At 34.8% G+C, this 18336-nt stretch overlaps 2 protein-coding genes and 1 long non-coding RNA gene across 3 annotated transcripts in view; 1 reads left to right on the forward strand and 2 right to left on the reverse strand.

Moving 5' to 3' along the window:
* The window catches only part of LOC129790699 (transmembrane protease serine 9-like), a 776474-nt gene that overhangs the window by 220556 nt on the left and 537582 nt on the right, over nucleotides 1-18336 (reverse strand). The gene's annotated exons all lie outside the window — the stretch shown is intronic.
* Nucleotides 700-2961, forward strand: LOC129790756 (uncharacterized). Its single transcript, XR_008750605.1, has 2 exons — nucleotides 700-1335; nucleotides 1411-2961. It is a non-coding gene; the product is annotated as an uncharacterized LOC129790756 (long non-coding RNA).
* Nucleotides 11326-13668, reverse strand: LOC129789195 (medium-chain acyl-CoA ligase ACSF2, mitochondrial-like). The gene is made up of 2 exons (XM_055825844.1): nucleotides 12037-13668; nucleotides 11326-11967 (listed from the first exon to the last, which is right to left on the reverse strand). Exons 1-2 carry the CDS (start codon nucleotides 13162-13164, stop codon nucleotides 11326-11328), a joined length of 1770 nt encoding a protein of 589 aa, XP_055681819.1. The 5' UTR covers nucleotides 13165-13668.

Genomic DNA, 18336 nt, shown 5'->3' on the forward strand with positions numbered 1-18336 from the left:
TTTACTTAGCATTTGAAAATTTTTCAAAGACGACGACCACATTAGCAAATAATTGCGTGAAGCTCTCTTTGTATGATTTTTTTCTGCTTCTTCTTCTTCTTCTACATGGAATGAGGGTTTAAAGTACATAATTCTAGGATTTAATTGACGACATACTTATGTATGTGAAATTCTTAAGGGTGTTTTTGGTAGAATTTCACCTTTGTTTGATATTTTATTTTGCCAAGAGGGTGGAGAAAAAAAATTTAAATCAATTAAAAAATCGTATTCAGGGGGAAGCTTGTAAAAATTTTCTGCGTGAGATTTTGTGTGAGAGAATTGAGGTCAATTCTGACGCTGATTAGATGGGTTATGGTGTGTGCAAAAATGTTTTTTTCTTATACAAAATTCGCACACACTTGATGATGAAGGTACCCCAGCAAAAAAAAGTTCAAGAAAGAGATTCCAAACCAACACACTGTGCGCGCCTCAAGAGTTTCTCCTTTTCTATTTGCCATATATTTTTCTATTCATCGTCTCTCCCAAAGCTGTATTTGAATATTTTTGCAAATCGCTCTTTCGAGGTGAAGTGTGCAAAAATTTTCGCGAATTTCATGTGTGAGTGTATTTAATATTTCATGATATGACCGTTTGGGCTCTTGAGCAGTGAGAGTGAGTCTAATTTCATTTTCAATACACCAAACTCTGGTTAGTTTTAACTCTAATTTTGGGTGGTGTGCCACCAAGAGCTGAAATAATCGAAATTTTCACACAGTTTTTTTTTCGGTGCCCCAAATTCATTGCCTAAAACATTCGAGAATTTTTTTCTCGCGAATCCGCTCTTAGATTGTCCTTGAGGCACTTTTATATAATATATAGTTGTGTGTTTTGTGCCTAAACCCCAAGGACCATCGGCAATGCTCGACAGATTCATTGAAAGTGCGGTTTCTTCAGACAATCACAGTTCTTTTTTTTTGTTTCAGTGTATTTCATCTTCTAATAATTTTTTTGAGAGTCTTGAATGAATAGATGTGTGCGAAGGGTATCAATGTATTTGTTAACTGTGCGAAAAAATTCGCGAATTCCGCCTGACACAGATTTGGGCTGTGATAAATTTGATAATGTGCGCCTCTTCTCAATTCAATCAATTAATGACCCTTTGTCTTCTTCCTCACACAGGCTTTCAAGAGAATTTCCAGCCGGTTAAACTCCTTGAGAAATGAGAGCAAATCCGCAGTGCGCCACCGATGACTTTTCACAATTTCCTCCGCGAATCTCTTTGTGGAAAAAAAGTGAAACAAGAACCCCTCCAAGAAGAGTATTCACGAAGACAAGCCACACTTTCCGAGCCGAAAGGTGTGTACAGTGAGAAAGAACTTATTAAAAATTAAGTTGAGAAAGGTTAAAACTTTACTACTTCCTTTTGTGCAGGAAACCATTTTATGGGGTTTTTTTCAGCAGGTATGAAAAACTTTTCTGGAGAGATCCTTCAGCCATTGAATTTTAATGGACAGAAAATATATATGTATATTTAGTGTACCCTTCTGGATGATGAGCTTCGTAATTTTTCTTTTTCAACATAATTCAGCTTGTAATTCAAAATATAGTCTCTCACAGATTCCAGGAATCATTTAGTGAAAAAAAAACTTCTATTTAGAATAATAAAATAATGAAGATGAGCACAAAATTTATGAACACCGGCATAAAGACGTTTTCAATTAAGGAGCTTATAAAATTCTTAAGTTTCCTTAATTTTTGGACATTCGGTTCGTTTAGTTCGGCCCAAGATTGATTAGAATAGAATTTTTTAATAATATTAAAGAATCTTTACACAAAGTTTAAGAAATTTATTTTACGCAAAAATTATCCTTATAAATTATGACAAATAATAACCTATTATAAGAGAATTTAAAAATATCCTTAGTATCCTTAGAATATCCCGGTTACATAGAAAAAAAATATCAGAATAGAAAAGAATTTTATATTCTGTCAAATGATTTCCACCAAATATCAATTAAAAGACATTTTTTTTTAATTTAATAATTTTTTGACAAATTAAATGAAAAAGTTATTTTTTAAATTAGATAGTTAGATCGATTTTGAAAACAAGTTTAAATGGAATGTTTATCACAATGTGAATTTGTAAAAACTTATTTTAATAGAACAGATTTCGGTCATTTCGATTGATTAAATTCTGTTGTTTTGATAATTTATTTTGCTACACTTTTCTATTTAATTTTAATTATTAATTTTATTGAATTGTTCAATAATTTTCTCAAAGACTATGACTAATATGTGATCATAAAACTCGATACTACACTACAAAAACATCCTTTGACGGGACGACCTTGGGAAACCATGTAATATAAAAAATATATTGGTCTTTTTGTGTAGGTACTACTTTAGTGAAATTCTAAATATGCATCTGTAAAAAAAATAACAAATAGCTAAAGCAAATATAGAAAAAAAATAAAATTAGAGAAAAACAATAATATTATCTCAAGGTCCTTTAAGTTTTTCTATGTTTTATATAACTTGTGTCAGTTGTTTAATTTTTTAGCCAGAATTTAAAACAGCAGATTAAAAATAGAATTTATCTCAAATTCTCGTGCAAAATGAATTATTTTTATAAGTAAGATTCTTAGAATATAACAGTAAAACAGTAAAAGTTGTTCTAGGGTCTAGAAAAATGTATATACGGAAGGATTAGATGAAGGTGAAGAAGGTTAAGCGTAATTTTTAATAGTCTCTAATAATTCAACTTGAAGTTTAGTACACAAATAGTTGAAGTGCACTAAAAGTGCAAAAAATATGTATATATAAAGTATATAGTCAGAGAGAGTGAGACCGCGAGGACTTGCGAGCTCGTTGAGTCGTAAAAAAGTCTATGAGTGCGATAATTTACAGCACAATTGTATTTTAGACAGAAAGACAGATTTTAAATAGAATAATTGCGATTGACAAGAAATAGATTGAAAATTCCTCCTCTCCCTTGTCTTTAAGTGGCCATTTTTTTCGTATGTCATTGATGTGAAATTTATTGCTGTGAGTGGCAAAATGACAAGAAATAGTGATGAAAAAAAAAATTCAGAAGGCAAATTCTTTGCGAGATTGGTGCGCTTAAAAAGTGCCCGTAAATCATAAAATTGCACAAGTTGTTTGGGGTCGCATAGAAATTTATATAGAAAAACATCAACTTGTTCATTCACATTTTCCTCCACTCTGACGTGGATCGCCGTGTCTTCCCGTTTTGCAGCAAAGCACTTTTGGGTGAAATTGAAATTGAGTGGTGCCTTTTGAATAACTTTCAAATGGAATTTCTGCGCTCAAGGTAAGTAATTCACGAAAAAAAGAGCACAACAACTCTCAGTTTCTTCTTCCTTGATGTGAATTTATTTTACCCGGAAAGACTTTAGCACCTCCTCGAATATACAGCAACATGCTGTGCAATACAATGTGCGAACCACTAAATGAAATAGTTTTGTACAACACAAAAAATTAATTAAATTCATTTAATTTACTATTATGGATCATTTTATTGAATTAATTCATTTTAACATTATGGAATCTATAGTTTTTGTTAGTATTTTTTTTTATAAATTGTTAAAAGTTTATTTAATAAATTAGCCGAACTGATCTTTCAATTTTTTTATTAAAAAAATCTTTCATAATTTATACCTAACTTTTTTAAATAAAATAATATTCATAATGTATAACTTGGTATGCCACGATTGTGGTATACCAACTAATAATTTCTCTTAAAATAAGAAGATTGTCTTAATAACAAAAAATTTACTATTTAGAAATTCAATACCTATAATTTAGTTTTAAATATCCTTAAAACATTAATTTTCTTTTCAAAAATTAGGTATCTTCTTAATATTCATCCAGGCTTCACCCAGGTAGTAAATAGATGTAGAATAGGTAGGTAACGAATTATTACTTTCCTTCTTATTTTCCTAAGTTTATGATTATCCAATTACAAAACTCTCGATTTATTTTACTGTGATACGTAATTTTTTCTATCTTAATTTTATATCTAGCTAGAGCTTAGGTGCTAAAATTACTTTTAAAAAATATCTTTTTAACGGCTCTTTTTTATCGGATAAAGTTTAAAATACAAACAACTTAATTAAATCCAGAGAAAAGATTTTTTCTTACTTATTTTGTCCAGAATATAAAGGAACAACCAAAGTCTCTTTTGAACACGCGATTTTTTCCAGCACTATAAGTACTTTTTTCCTGAAGCATTATTTCATTTTTCTCGTGTTTTCTTCTACTCTCTTTTAGCTGTGATTCTTTCGAAGAAAAGAATAGCACAGCTTCTGTATCCACTCTAAAACTCAAGGTCGTCGGATCGGGCTCAAACTTGGTATGAGCACGAATTAGGGTCCCCACATTCCAAAAAACGTATGCGCCGAAAAACTTTTCCGGCCGTCCGGCCGTCCGTCCGTCCGGCCGTCCGTCCGTCCGGCCGTAGTTTGGAGCTCAATTACAAGAGAACGGTAATAGATAGAGACTTGCGGTCACCGGCAAAGTACAATTATCGACTGGAAGTCGTCCAACTATGATATCAAATTCGACCCCCCACCCCTGCATCCGCCATTTTGAATTTTTTTCAATTTTGTTTTCGCTATATCTCAGCCTCTATTATAGCTAGAGGCCTGAAATTTTAATATGTTATAAGGGCCCTTAAGACCTTTTCAACGATACCCCATTTTTAAAAATCGGACAAGCGGTTTAGCAAATATAGACTTTTATCGAAAGTCGGCCATAACTCCTAAACCGGTTGACCGATTTTAACCAAACCGGTTTTGAATGAAAGATCTCAAAAAGGTCTACAATTATCTATACATAGGAAGTTTCAAAAGTTACCGCTAGAGGGCCTACAATCAAAAACCAAAGTTTCGATGAGTTTTCGACCAGTTTTCGATTAATATCTCAAAAACTGGACGATAGATTTCGATTAAATTTTAGTATATTATAGGTGATAGGTACACCTTTTAATAAAAAAAAAAATAAAAAAAATTTATGTCGCGGTTTCAGAGATATAGACCAAAACAGGTTTCCATATGTACCGATTGTTGCAATATTGCCTTATATCGGCTTAACGGTACTTGATAGAGGCTTTTCGATTGAAGTTTCATTAGGTATAGTGGGTATGACCTATCAGATTTTACTAATTTCAAAATTCAAAATGGCCGCCTTCTGCCTTTTTGCTATATCAACAATTACTTTCACCTATTCACATATATTTTAAACAAACTAATTGGCGCCCCGCGAAGCGGGGCGCCTTTTTTATACATAAAAAATATAAAAATATAAAAATATATAAACCTATAAATGTACATATATAAGAACAATGATGGTCCAGCAGAGTAAAGGGAATGTACTGGTAAGTTTCACTTACGGGCTGTGATTCTTCCTTCAGATGACAGTCCAAGTGTGGTGAAAATTGAGGTGGATAAATTTTTAGGAATGGCTTTCTCACGCATCGAATCACAGCCAACGCGTGTAAATTCTGGAGAAAGGCTTACTCATGCGCGTTGGCTGTGATTCGTTGCGTGAGAAAGCCATTCCTAAAAATTTATCCACCTCAATTTTCACCACACTTGGACTGTCATCTGAAGGAAGAATCACAGCCCGTAAGTGAAACTTACCAGTACATTCCCTTAGAGAACTATCTCGATTAGCAGTGGAATTTCCCAGTTTTTCCTTTGGAGTTTTGTCTCCAGCAACGCCACTTTTGGCCAACTTTTCATGTGTCGAGAGCTTTGGGGATGCTTCGGCGGCGGTGGTAGAAGAGGGGGGTGGCAAGAGTGTGAGATCGATAGCGTGAGCTTTTGTTGGAGATGCTTGGGGTGGATGTTTGTGTGTGTGCTGATGTGAGCAGAAATGGTTGCTTGAAACCACCCTGAGCCATCGTAAAATTTCACCATTATCCACCCCCTCTGCATCTCCCATCAGCATCTTCCTCATCTCTCGCTCCCGTTTCTCCCGCAATGTACATACAGCATATATAGCTATCCACCGAAAAAGCGCGCCCGAGATGAGCATCGTGACGTATAAAAGCTTCGCCTCCGCACAAAAGCTTCTCTGGATGCATCGTAATTCTCCTTTTTTGCAGCACCCTCCCACCGGTCTCATACTCCTTCGAACCACCCGCAGGATCTCCTTCAGTGGCTTTTTCTCTTGCTCGCATGTAGGAGTGATTTCTGTGTGAGTGCAAATCTCCCATTTTGGGGTTCTCTGTATAAGTGAATTTCCCAAATGCATCGGGCGATGAGGGTGGCAAAAAAGACCCCATAAGCTCAAACTCGGAGCGAATGGGAATGCTTTGAAGGAGATTTGGGATGGATTCAGAGGCATGAGGGGCGGGGGGGGGGGAAAGTGAGTGAGGACGGGGGTGACGGCTACTATCCCCACAAACCCGATGATGATGATAAAGAGAATCCCGCAGCGTGCATGTATGTGTGTGTGGGGGCGAAAAGAAGATGAAGATGAAGGAGAAACGAGAGATAGGACCTCAATGTTCGGATGAGGTTTTTCATTTCTCATTCCACCCATAGCAAAGCCCCACATACAGCACATATCCCACCTCAAAAAACCCACCCGTATTTTGTGAGATGAATGGGAGAGAAAGGACATGGTATGTTTCATGTTTGGGCTACGTGAGCATCCTACCATATCGCATATGTTGGCAAACATGAATTTCCTTGCTGGAACATTTCTGAATTTTCGGGGGATACACTTTACGCCACTAAAGAGCTTAATCTCTTGGCTTTTTTCCACCTTCCGTTAATATGGTTGCCGGTAGACACTTAGTTGGTTGATTTTTTTTAAAGCATAACGATTCCCCTTCAAAAGTTAAGTCATCGGCCAAAAATTAAATGAATCAAGTTATAATTTTAAAAGCAAACAACGTAAAATTCTTTTGATATAAAACACATACCCAAATTCTTGAATTTTACTTTATTTATTTTATTTTTATTTTATACTCTTAAGAAAACGCTTTGAAGAAAATCTCTAACGATTTAAAATCATGAAAATTAGGTTGTATTTCCAGTTTTGAGCTAACAAATTCCAAAGATTTTTTCAACTTATTTGTAGTAAAAGTTTGAAAAAAAAAAATTAAAGAAAAAATCTTTAAGAAGCTTTATATACAAATTTTTCTCATGAGTCAATGAGCATCTTCCTGGTGTTTTAAATAATAAGCTAATCTCCATCTTGGAAGTGTTTTAAATTCAACAGAGAAAGGCATTTCTCTGTGAGTAAAAATGCTTGGAGCAACTCCTTGATAACCCTTTGTTATTCCCATTCTTCAAAAGCATCCCAGAAAAGACAATAATCCTAATGAGTATGCTGAAGAATGTACACACAGAGTCCTTTAACGTACATTGGACAAGTTTCAGTGGCTTCTTCTGTTTGTACAGCAGTGGTACTGAAATCCTTTAATTCAAGATGGGACAATTTATTTTTGTTTACACAGGAAATTATGTGAGAAGAAATGCATTTACTAGGTATTCAATGGATGTTTATCCTTTAAATTTTCTTATTCTTTCGATTTTTGCTGAATCAATCAATTTTTAAGCATCATATCGATTTACAGCAATAATCCCACGATTAAAATCATCATTTGTGACTTTTAGAAAGTTTTCTTTTCCTTCTCATGCATAAATATGTACTTACTGCACATATGTATATAGTAACCAAGGTGTCCTTTTCTGCCATCAGCAGAAAATATATCATCGTCAACTTTCCCGTTTAAGCATACGTTTTGATATTTAGCATATCCACAGTTTGTACATAACACACAAAAAGTAGATGGGGTGAGTTATGTATGCAAAAGCAAAGTGAGAAGTGTGTTGGAAACTTTGTGCTCCATTCATGGGGCGTCCCTTCGTCTTCTTGCGAAAAGTTTCTCACCACGCGCCCTAGAAACATACCCGGGATTTGCAATGGTGCAGGGTGGGTGTGAGTGGTAAAAGTTTCCTACCCAAGCACAAGGCGCGTAAACAGTGAGATGAAAGATTCTTCAGCATCATCTCCATGCACATTGAAGATAGATAAGGAAACTATTTTGGCGGAAGGTGTACGGCATGAATGGATGGGAAGTTTTCGCTCAAAGAGGGTAGATATATACAACACAGGAGGGGGATGAAATATTTTTCTCCTTTTTGGGAGCTTTTTCTCGAACCCATCAAATTCCATGTCGCCATCTTATGTGTCGCATTGGACTACTTTTCGCGAAGTTTCGCCTAGTTCTTGCACACACCTATACTCGTAGAGTGCTTCACCCAAAAGTCAAGGGGGGGGGGATGATTGAGGGTGCAATGTGAGTTTGAGAAAGCGCCATAAAGTTAAGTGTGAGGGTAATTTTAAAGGTGACGGTGGGAATTTTATTTTAATTGCTTTGTGCTTACATTTATTCCACAAAGATTAATTGATTTTGCCTTTAAACAAGAATACAGAAGAGTTCAATTAATCAACACGAAAAAATCGATATTTATCCTTAAGTTGCTACATGCGAGTTATGATAAATAGCTCGAGTCATATTGTCAATTAACGTTAAATTTAATCAATTAATTAGGTATATTACATTGAGGAAATTAATTTATGTGAAAAGGCGGAAAAAACATTGTTTTTTTGAACGAAAATGAACGGAAGAATATTATTCTTATGGTTGACCACAAACTCAAAAAAGAACTTTTTGTTAACTTAATTATCATTTACCATAACCCAGTTTAAAACTTTTAATTATTTACATACATTATTATATATATTTTGACGTCTAGTCTGTCTAGTTTTTATATACAGAGAAAGAGAAATCTCCATCAAAATAGCGTCACATTATATTTTTATTTTAATTTGTCACATTTTTGATCGAGTTTAATAATTTCTTGAAGAAAATAATTCAAGACAAAATTCTGAATAATTTAATTATTCATTAGATTTAGCATAAAAAATTAATCCAGGTAATACTGCACACCTACATATTTCAATAATTTAATCTTATTTTTAAAATAATCATTCCATCACGTTCCTTAATAATTCTGGTGACTTATACCATTCACTAAACATAATATTTATTAGATTGTAGAATTTATTCTTCTTCTTAATAAACAAAAATATCTTTTGATATAAAATTCAATTCCATTTGTGCTGCAAGTCGAGCATTTCGCAAAGATCCCTTTGCAGTGGATTTGTGGCGCCTTGTTGAAAATTGCAAAAAGGGTTAAAAGCTCTGACTTTCTTCCTGCTCATCTGAAAAATCATTTTCTTTTGCAATTTCTCCATCCCTCTCACAATTTGCTGCACCCTCTCTTCACCACCTCATCGAATCTCCCGCATGCTCTCCTATGTTATATATAAAAGGGTACCCATAGAGTGTGTGGGTGTTTTCTATCCATTTCAATTGGCCTAGCGTTTGCTTTTTTCGGTCCGAGGGTGACTCGCTCTCTTGTGCAAAAGTTCTGCGGCCGCTGCTCTCTCACTCGGGCGCACAAGAGACCCGATGGGGGTTGGTGGGTATATATAGAAGCAAATAGTGTATTATACATAGTACCGGGGGTTTAGTGCAATGGCGCTCGGAGGTGCACCCCCAAAATACACGAAACGGTGGCAAAACGCAGCAAATGCACAAAAGCCGACGCTGCCGTTGTGCTGCTGAGCATCGAATATTGGGGTGACTTGTGTGCGAGAGTCGCCTACGTTGGGAAATGGGTGAACATGGGGCTGTGTGCAGACAGTTTCCCTCTGTGTAGGGGCTGCAGGCCACACCTCTCTGCGCCGTGATTGGTCCGAAGAGGCTGACTAAGGTCCGAAGGATATATCCTGGATATCCTTTGATAAATATCCTTTCGAGCCTACAAGTGATTGGAACATTTCTCCACGCTCAACATCCTGGGATCCCACGCTCTAATATATCGCCCACATAGCACCTAAAAAGTCATTCCTTCCTCTCTGTCGCACAAATCCTTTTTCTTCCTATTTGTTTTTTTTCCTTCGTATATTTCAGCTTAACCCATCCAAAACCCATCTCTCTCGCCATGTCCTTCATTGATCTTTCTGTGTTGAAAAATATTTTGCACACTCAGAGCATACAAATTCCACCAACTCGAAAACATGTGTGGTAAAGGATGGAATCTTTATGTTATATGTGATTTTTCTTGGAAATAAAAATTGTTGGATGGGGATTTATGCAAACTAGTTAAAGCAAAAGAGAAGAAGAAAATTAGCAATGTTATAGTATGTACAATTGAATTATTGTGGCTTTGAATGAAAAAAAAAATGTTGAATTTGGAAAATTTACTACAATTAGTTGGTGTTCCTTTTAAATATAATTTTTTTATCACTTCAATTCAGCAATTTTTTTTTACAAAATCTTTAAATGCTATTCTTATGTCGCTATTAGTAATTCATAAAAATTATATGAAATATGAAACATTTTTCAAATAAATTGATTTTTTTAATTGAAATGTTTATAGAAAATTTATAAATTAGTTTTAAACGTATTTTTATCATTATTTTTAAAATAATAATGGTGGAAAATCCAAAATATATTTTACCCACATAATTACAATATCAGTGATGTCTCAATGAAAGTTTTCTTCTTGTGAAAACTTCCTCGAACAAAGACAAATCCTCCTTCTGTTTCATATTACAAACTTTGAGGAGAATCTTCGCAAAACTTGTCGATTTTCTCACTTTGGCCTCCTTAAGTGCCATTGAAATTGCTGCATCTCGGTTGCGCCATCTTCAATCATCCCATCTGCTCCACATTCACCTCCTCTACCATGCCCTTCCCTAATCCCTATTTCATATCCCGAAGTACGGACTAAATTGGCGCCAGATTGAGGGAAGATATAAGAAGCGGTCAACCAATAAAAAGATGAATACTTTTCCGCAAATGTGAGAAACTCAGTCAGTTGTGAGATAAATGTGGTGTTAAAGTTATAATGCACAGAAGCTTTTTTTCTTTATTTTCTTCAAGCTCTCTTTTCGATACACTTTAAAAAAAAAAACCTATTGGACTGTCGCACGGAGAACAATGCAAAGAGTCGTAGAAGGTGTTGTGGGGCACAAGTATAAATGGATTAAAGGTGAGAGAAGGATAAATACATTATTAAAATTATTAAGTGCTGATTGTTTCAATAAATTCTCACCACTTCTTTAACGGAAAAAGGCTTTAATTTTATTATTTATTTTCCAGGAAATTTTCGAAATATTGCGGGAGCTTTGAAAGATTTAAATTTCTTCTGATTGGCCTCTGTTTAATCATCGAGAAATTATTTTTTGATCATCAACACAAATCAAATCATCAATCATCTTACTTTATCAGATTACTTAGGCACTTGACTTCAAGTATTTTTCTTTAAAAATTTGCTTTAGTTTGTACTTTGGAATTTTACCTGAAAATGTCTTTGGAAATTCATTCACAATCTCTACATAACGAGGAATGGGAAAATCAGTTATATTTCCTTTAAAATAATCCATAATATCCTCAGCTGTTAAACTTGAATAAGCTGAGCGAAGGCGGATAAATGCACACATTTCTTGTCCAAGATCATCATCGGGTACTCCAATAATATAAGCTTCAGCAATTTGTGGAAAAGTTACAAGAAGGTTCTCAATGTCCTTTGGGAAAATTATTTCTCCATCTCGAACAATCATCTCGGTGATCCTTCCTACGAATTTTCCATAGCCATTTGATTGGAGAATAAATTGATCTCCTGTTCGTAACCAACCATTCTCTCCTAGGGTTTTGCGCGTAGTTTCCTTGTCGTTCCAGTATCTTAGCATGGTGAAATATCCACGAACCCAAAGCTCTCCAGCAGTTCCGAATGGTACAAGTTTTCCACAACGGTCAGTTACTTTTACTTCAATATGATCCTGTACCTGCCCAACAGTCTCATGTACTTGATCGTATCCATCTGATGGGAGAGTTGTAAAGCTGAATCCTGTATGCTCCGTCATACCAAAACATGTCTAACGAATAAAGTTTACACATTAAGACTATGCTGAACACAAAACCAACAATTTTAGCACTTTACTTACTTTAAGTTTCTTCACTCCTAGCACCGCCTTCATATCCTTAAATAGTTGTGGTGAACAGACAGCTCCTCCAGTTACAGCAATTTCCAGATTAATGTCCAGCTGCAGTTCTCTCTGGATCTTTACCAAATCAATGTACATTGCAGGAGTTCCCAGAATTGCTGTGCATTTCTCATTTCTTATTGCAAGAAGTGACTTTTCTGGCTTATAGGTGAATGATGGGATCACAATTGTAGCTTGATGAGAGACACTTGCCATTATTCCCATTTCAGTGCCATACGCATGAAAGATTGGTACATGATGGCAAAGTTTTCTTCCACCCAATTCCATTCTTTCAATGTGAAGATTTGAATTTACAAAGGCATAGTGCTTGAGGAGAGCTGCTTTTGGTTCACCCGTTGAACCAGAAGTGAACTGAATGCTGCAACCACTGTCAGGACTAATATCCTTCTGCTGATCCTCAATGTTATTCACCTGAGAAGCTGCAGGCATTGACATCACATCCTTAGCACGAAAAGTTCCCTTAAAATTCTTATCAGAGTCAATGATAACAGTGGTTAGGCAGGGAAACTTCTTGCTTTGAACATTCCGAGGATCACTTGAAGTCAATTCGGGAATTAGGTTGAGAAGTTTATCGTAATAGTTCTTGCCTTGAAAGCTTTCTGATGTAATGAGAGCTTTAATGCCAACTTTCTGCAGATAGAATTCCAACTGGAGACAGTCGTGGGATGGATTAAGTGCCACCATTATTAGGCCTGCTCTTGCAGCAGCAAACATTGCGATTGGCCATATTGTCGTATTGGGAGCTAAGATGCCTAAACGATCACCCCTGCTCAGGCCTAAACATTGAAGTCCACCAGCTAAGGTATCAGCAGCTCTTTTGAGTTCTTCATACGTTATCCTCCTACTTTCCTCAACAGCAACCACAATTTCATGATCAGGATATTTATCAACTACACGACTCAGCTCTTGCCCGATTGTTCTGTAAACCAGAGGACTTTTACCGATCTTGTGAATATAACTCAACCCACTGGCATTTACGTAAGATCTTTGTAGTACTTTTGTTAATTCTTTTGAATTTTCTATAAAATTTCCGAGAATTCTCACAGAAGCTTTCAAGATGACCACCATATTTGTACTGAATAACAGTTGTTTTGCTTTTTTTTCTCAAAGTAGAAGACTTTAATCTTATCTCTAACATTGCTAGATATTTTCATCTTGAGCATTGTTTTTCAACATAATGAAAAGTATCTCATGTTCAAAGTGATAATGTTATCTTCATAAACTAATGTATCTACCTTAAACTAGGTCGAAGCATGATTTAATAGCTATATCAAAATTTTCCTTGAAATTTTCATTCTTTCTTAACCATTTGCAAAATATATTTTATTTTCAAAATTTTATAAATCAAAAATTAAAAGTTCAATTTCCCTCCGTATAATGCTAAGATAATAAATTTCATTTTAAATTCCCACACTTTTCTTCCTTTAACTTTTCGCTGTGAGCAATATTTGTGTGACATCAAATTGCTCCCTGCTTTTGGTAGCTGCTGGTGGTCGAAGACACAATTCTTCTTTCATGTGCAAAAGAATAAATATTTCGGAGTGAGAAAGAAGGAGGAAAAAGAGTCAACAGAAGAAAAGATCTGTTGCACGCTGCAAATTTATGATCTCATACCCATGGCAATACTAAAATACAAAAGAACTTCGATTATTTTATATTCCACCATACTCTTCCATGTGGCAAAAATGGGTAGATAGAACGCGGGGAAAGGAGATTGAATTTTATTGTTCTTATCAAGATACCCACAGATGGAGAAAAATATGAAGAGTGTGGGAAATTTTTCTCATCAATGGAGGGTGATTTTTCAAAAAGGAAAAAAAAATCTTATTGCAATTTTCTCCCCAACAGGGTCGATTTAAACACTTTTTAGGCATCCACAGCGGAAATTCATTAATTTTCTCTCTACGCCCCAACGATAGAATGCAGATATATTCTTAATTACTTCCACCCTTCGACGGTGAAAATTATTTATTCATCAATTCCATTTTTTATCTCATCACCGCATAACTTTTAGTCATGCCGTGGAATAATTCATCATAATCAAATTTATATTGTGTGACTGAATATTATTTAGCCATCTTTTTGTAATTTTTCTATGTGTGCAATATAAAAATATGTTTTATATCGAAAAGAACATTGAGGTTGGTCGAGTTGCAATTTAATAAGCGAATTATAATAATATGCAAAATGCAAAAGAAGTTTAGACGAGGATGCTCGTGGTTTTTTCTTTCTTACATGATGCACCTTCTGCAGCACAATTGGTTAAATATATTTAATGAAAATGGTAGAGCAAAAAAAAACAAAGAATAAATGCGAAATAATATTTTTCACTATTTAATTATATACTCTCTTCTAAACCTAATTATATACCGGCAATTTTTCAGTGAACTTTGTTCTCTAAATTGCAATTAAAAGGGTTTCCTTTAATCAATTTACAGAGATGGAATGTTTTGATTCCGACTAAATAACCTTCAATTAATCTTTTTATTAAAATTATGTCTTTAGCATGTAAATTTTTATGTTATTAATTAATGATATTGTCAATTTGTTTAAAAAAATATATTTTTAAGGAAAAAATGAACACTAAAATCTTTAGCAAAAAGTATTAAATTTTTTACTCATCTTATTAATAAAAAAAAAGTTCAAAATTCTTTAACCGAGTAATTGATTATTTATAATTATTACCTACCTGCAAATAATTTCCTAACATACATTTGAATATTAAGCATTCAGGTAAACACCAAACATTTATATAAAGCAACATTCAGCATAAAAAAATGTTTTAGAACATTTTCGTGATTCATAAAAATTTTCTCGTACGTTAAATTCAAATATTTACTATTCCTCCATTTATTTCCGCTGCTGCATTTAAACGCATTTTTATCATTAAACGCAGATGAAAAAAAAAGAAATTTAAAACGACTAATTGGAAGGTTTCTTTTTTCCGCCAAACATGCAAATTTTGCGTGACGAACGACGTCCATAATTTTATTTAACGTCCCTTATTAAATTAAGGGCCATATAAAGACTGCAAAACGGATCAATGATCTCCACATTGGAGGTATAAGAAAACTAATGAGGACAATTGGGTGTTGAGCAATTTGTTCTTCCCTAATTAATAAAAATTTGCACTTGAATCTCTTGCTAAACAATAAAAAAGCACATTAGCGTCTTATTGTCTGTAGACTTTTTTTCTCTTTATTTTATCATTCTGTTTTGAATATAATTTCCATGTTAAAATTTATTGCATACCACCGTGCCATTTTGCATCTCTTTCCCTTTGCTGTGCATCCACATCTTGTGCGTTGTGTTTGGCGAAAAAGTTGGTCTGTGAGGTGTTGTGTGGTAAAGTGGTTCCGCGGAAGAACGTCTTCGCGTTTGTGGAAAAAAAGCGTCCACCGGAGATGTTGAATGAAATAATAAGTTACACATTTGAAGCTGAAGAGAGTGCATAGAGGAGTTAGTGGCTGGAATTATGCGATGGGTTGGGTTTTATGTGAGCAGTTAATATAATTATAAGTGCAATAAGTTGAGTGTTGCTGCTAGTTTGTGCTGTAATTGGCTATAGAAAAGTGTGTGATCCAATCCCCTTCCATGCTGCCAATGCAATAGAAGCCAAAGCCACCATGTGATGTATATATATAGCCATCTCTCACACCACCGATTATCTCATTCAATGTAATACACATATTTAAAATTTATTAACTACCGGCAATTTGTAAGGGAATAAAATTAAATTAATATATCCCAAGAATGTTGCTCACCAATTTCTTATCCATACCGTGTATAATCTTCTTCTTGCACCGAAGTTGTTATATGTTGTCGTTGCCAAAAGGGTAAACTTTTGGATGGCTTTATTGCTGTGGAATTTGCAGCTGATAGCTTTGAATTTCTTCATTAAAAATTGTTGTCTTTTTTATCTCAATATTATTCCCTTCTTTTGCGCCATGAAGTAATTTTAAACGACCTGAATGTTGTTGTTTGTTTTAAGTGTAAAAATTTTTGTTATTTCCACGTTATTTCTCTTGTAATATCAGCTGCATCTTTGACTGCGTTCAATTTATTTTTTTACGATTTTTTTTTGATATTTTATACTTATGTTTTTGTATCAATGTTATTTTTATGTTTTACCTAAATTTATTTAATTTTCATCCTAAATATTTCATAAATTGATCAGTAGCAAATAATTTGTTTGATAATTAATTGAAATATGAATGCATTGAATTTAAAAATAGTTGTTATTTAAATAATTAACGTTTCAGTATAGGAACAATATAAAGCTTTCTCAAACTCTAAAAACAAACCATAAAACTCATAAATTTCTCATATTTTTTTAGCATCTCAATTTTTCCATCATATTTTTTTTTTGCATTTTCTACATCCTCCCTAAAATAGAGTTTTGTAATCCTAAAAGTCCCTGGTTGACAGTGAAATATTTCTACTCTTGGTACAAACGACAAGTTCAAATGTTAATCCTCCCGCTTTGCCGTCAATTCCACGAGGGATGCGTATTTAATCGTTTTCCATTTAACTCTTTTGCTCGCCTCTTACACAACTCACCGGCAAAATTCCAAGCTCTAAAGCCTGACTACTACTCTCTTCCATTCGTGGTAGTATATACTATACATGAGAGCTTTCTCGAGAGCTTTTTGTCCCTTTTCTCCAACTTTGGCGCACACATTTGTACGAGAAATCCATGAAGGGGTACAAAATACTGATACTTTTCCCATAAACAAAGCTCCGTAGAATTTTGAGATGGTTATACGCTCATCTCTCTCTCTCTCACACGGAAGGTATCCTTCTTATCCCACTCCCGAAAAGCGACCTTGTGAGAGAATTTTCGGGGGAGATTGTGGAAAATGGAAACCGACAGTTGGAGCTAAAAATGACGACAGGACATGCAGAAGCAGAAAAGCAGGAGCAAAATCGAAGGATGAGGCTGAGAGTTTGGGTGAGTTATAAGGGGTGGAGGTGCCAAAAACCGGATACACCCAGGGTTGGACGTAGGAATGCCAAAGAAAATCATTTCTAAAGCTCCGAAGTAAATTCCACAAATGTGCTATATACATTCACAACCCCCCAAATGCAGGCCTGTCTAGCTATGTGGGAGGGCTGAGGTGCGGGAGGTCGGTGTGTTGGAATAAATGTAAAATGCAGAAACCCCAAAAACACAGTGAGGTATGGGGTCCATGTAGAGTAAAGGCAGGCGACTAAGGGTGGTTCTGGGGGGGTTGGCATGAAGTGGCAGAAATACGGAACGGATATACGACCTCCTTTGGAATACGGTGTGTGGGAGTCATCAAGAATGGGGGCTCTGTGTGTGGGGGAGGGATGGTGAAGGATTTTGGGTATCCCTGCCACATAATGTATATGGATTCTCCCGAAAATTTCCACCTGATTGCACTTCTCATGAAATTCATGCAAATTCCTCCCCCATCAGGGAAATCTATCCACTTCACTCTCATTAGAAGTTTAGAGTAAACTCCAATTTAAAAGCAAACCAATATATGTCTTATTTTTTTCTACGGTTTTTACATACATATATTTAGAACCCTTCAATTTAAAAGAAATTAAAAAACTAAACAAAAATATTTTTAAATTAAAGAAAATCTTAAAATTTCAATTCTTTCAATGAATAAAAGCTTTCCTGAACTTTCTTATCCACAAAATCCGTAAAATTAATTGGAATTTAGCATTAAAATCATCCATATAATGTCAAACTAGGAAGGTGACTATATATAACTTGAAACAACTTACCCTATTCCTTTCCTTCCTTCTCTCTGAATTATTTACAGTACCACCACCCATCTTACTTTGAAACTGCTAATTAGTGTTTAAAGATTGTTGTGAGATGACTTAATACGAACTAAAATTTAATTGTTCCAGTTTATCCAACATTCCCAAAACATTTCTCATTCAATTTATTTCGCAATATTCCTTTTGAATATAGAATTTGCCTTTTTTCTCTACGATTTTTTCGCTCGAATTAAATCTAATTGAGTGTCCATTTGAAGCTTAATTTGAATTTTTTTTTAGCTAAAATGCACCGAAGTTTTCCTCCCTGAAAATTTAACACACTTTCCCAGATAACTTTATTCATTTGGGAAATATCTTTCAATTGCAGAAGTGGATGGGGGTGGTGTAGTGAGATTGAATGGGAATTTGCATTGAATGTATATATGGCAGGAATGAGTGTCGGTCCGATTCCATTTGCCAAATGAAACGAACACTCAGCCGGGA

The sequence above is a fragment of the Lutzomyia longipalpis genome, chromosome 2 (genome assembly GCF_024334085.1).
Source record: "Lutzomyia longipalpis isolate SR_M1_2022 chromosome 2, ASM2433408v1".
Lineage (NCBI taxonomy): Eukaryota > Metazoa > Arthropoda > Insecta > Diptera > Psychodidae > Lutzomyia > Lutzomyia longipalpis.

Bases quoted from the DNA above. Each gene is read 5' to 3' on its own strand.
- LOC129789195 (XM_055825844.1), bottom strand. From the start codon at position 13,164: ATGGTGGTCATCTTGAAAGCTTCTGTGAGAATTCTCGGAAATTTTATA. The intron at 11,968-12,036 runs GTAAGTAAAGTG...TTTATTCGTTAG, and splicing joins TAGGAGTGAAGAAACTTAAA to ACATGTTTTGGTATGACGGA.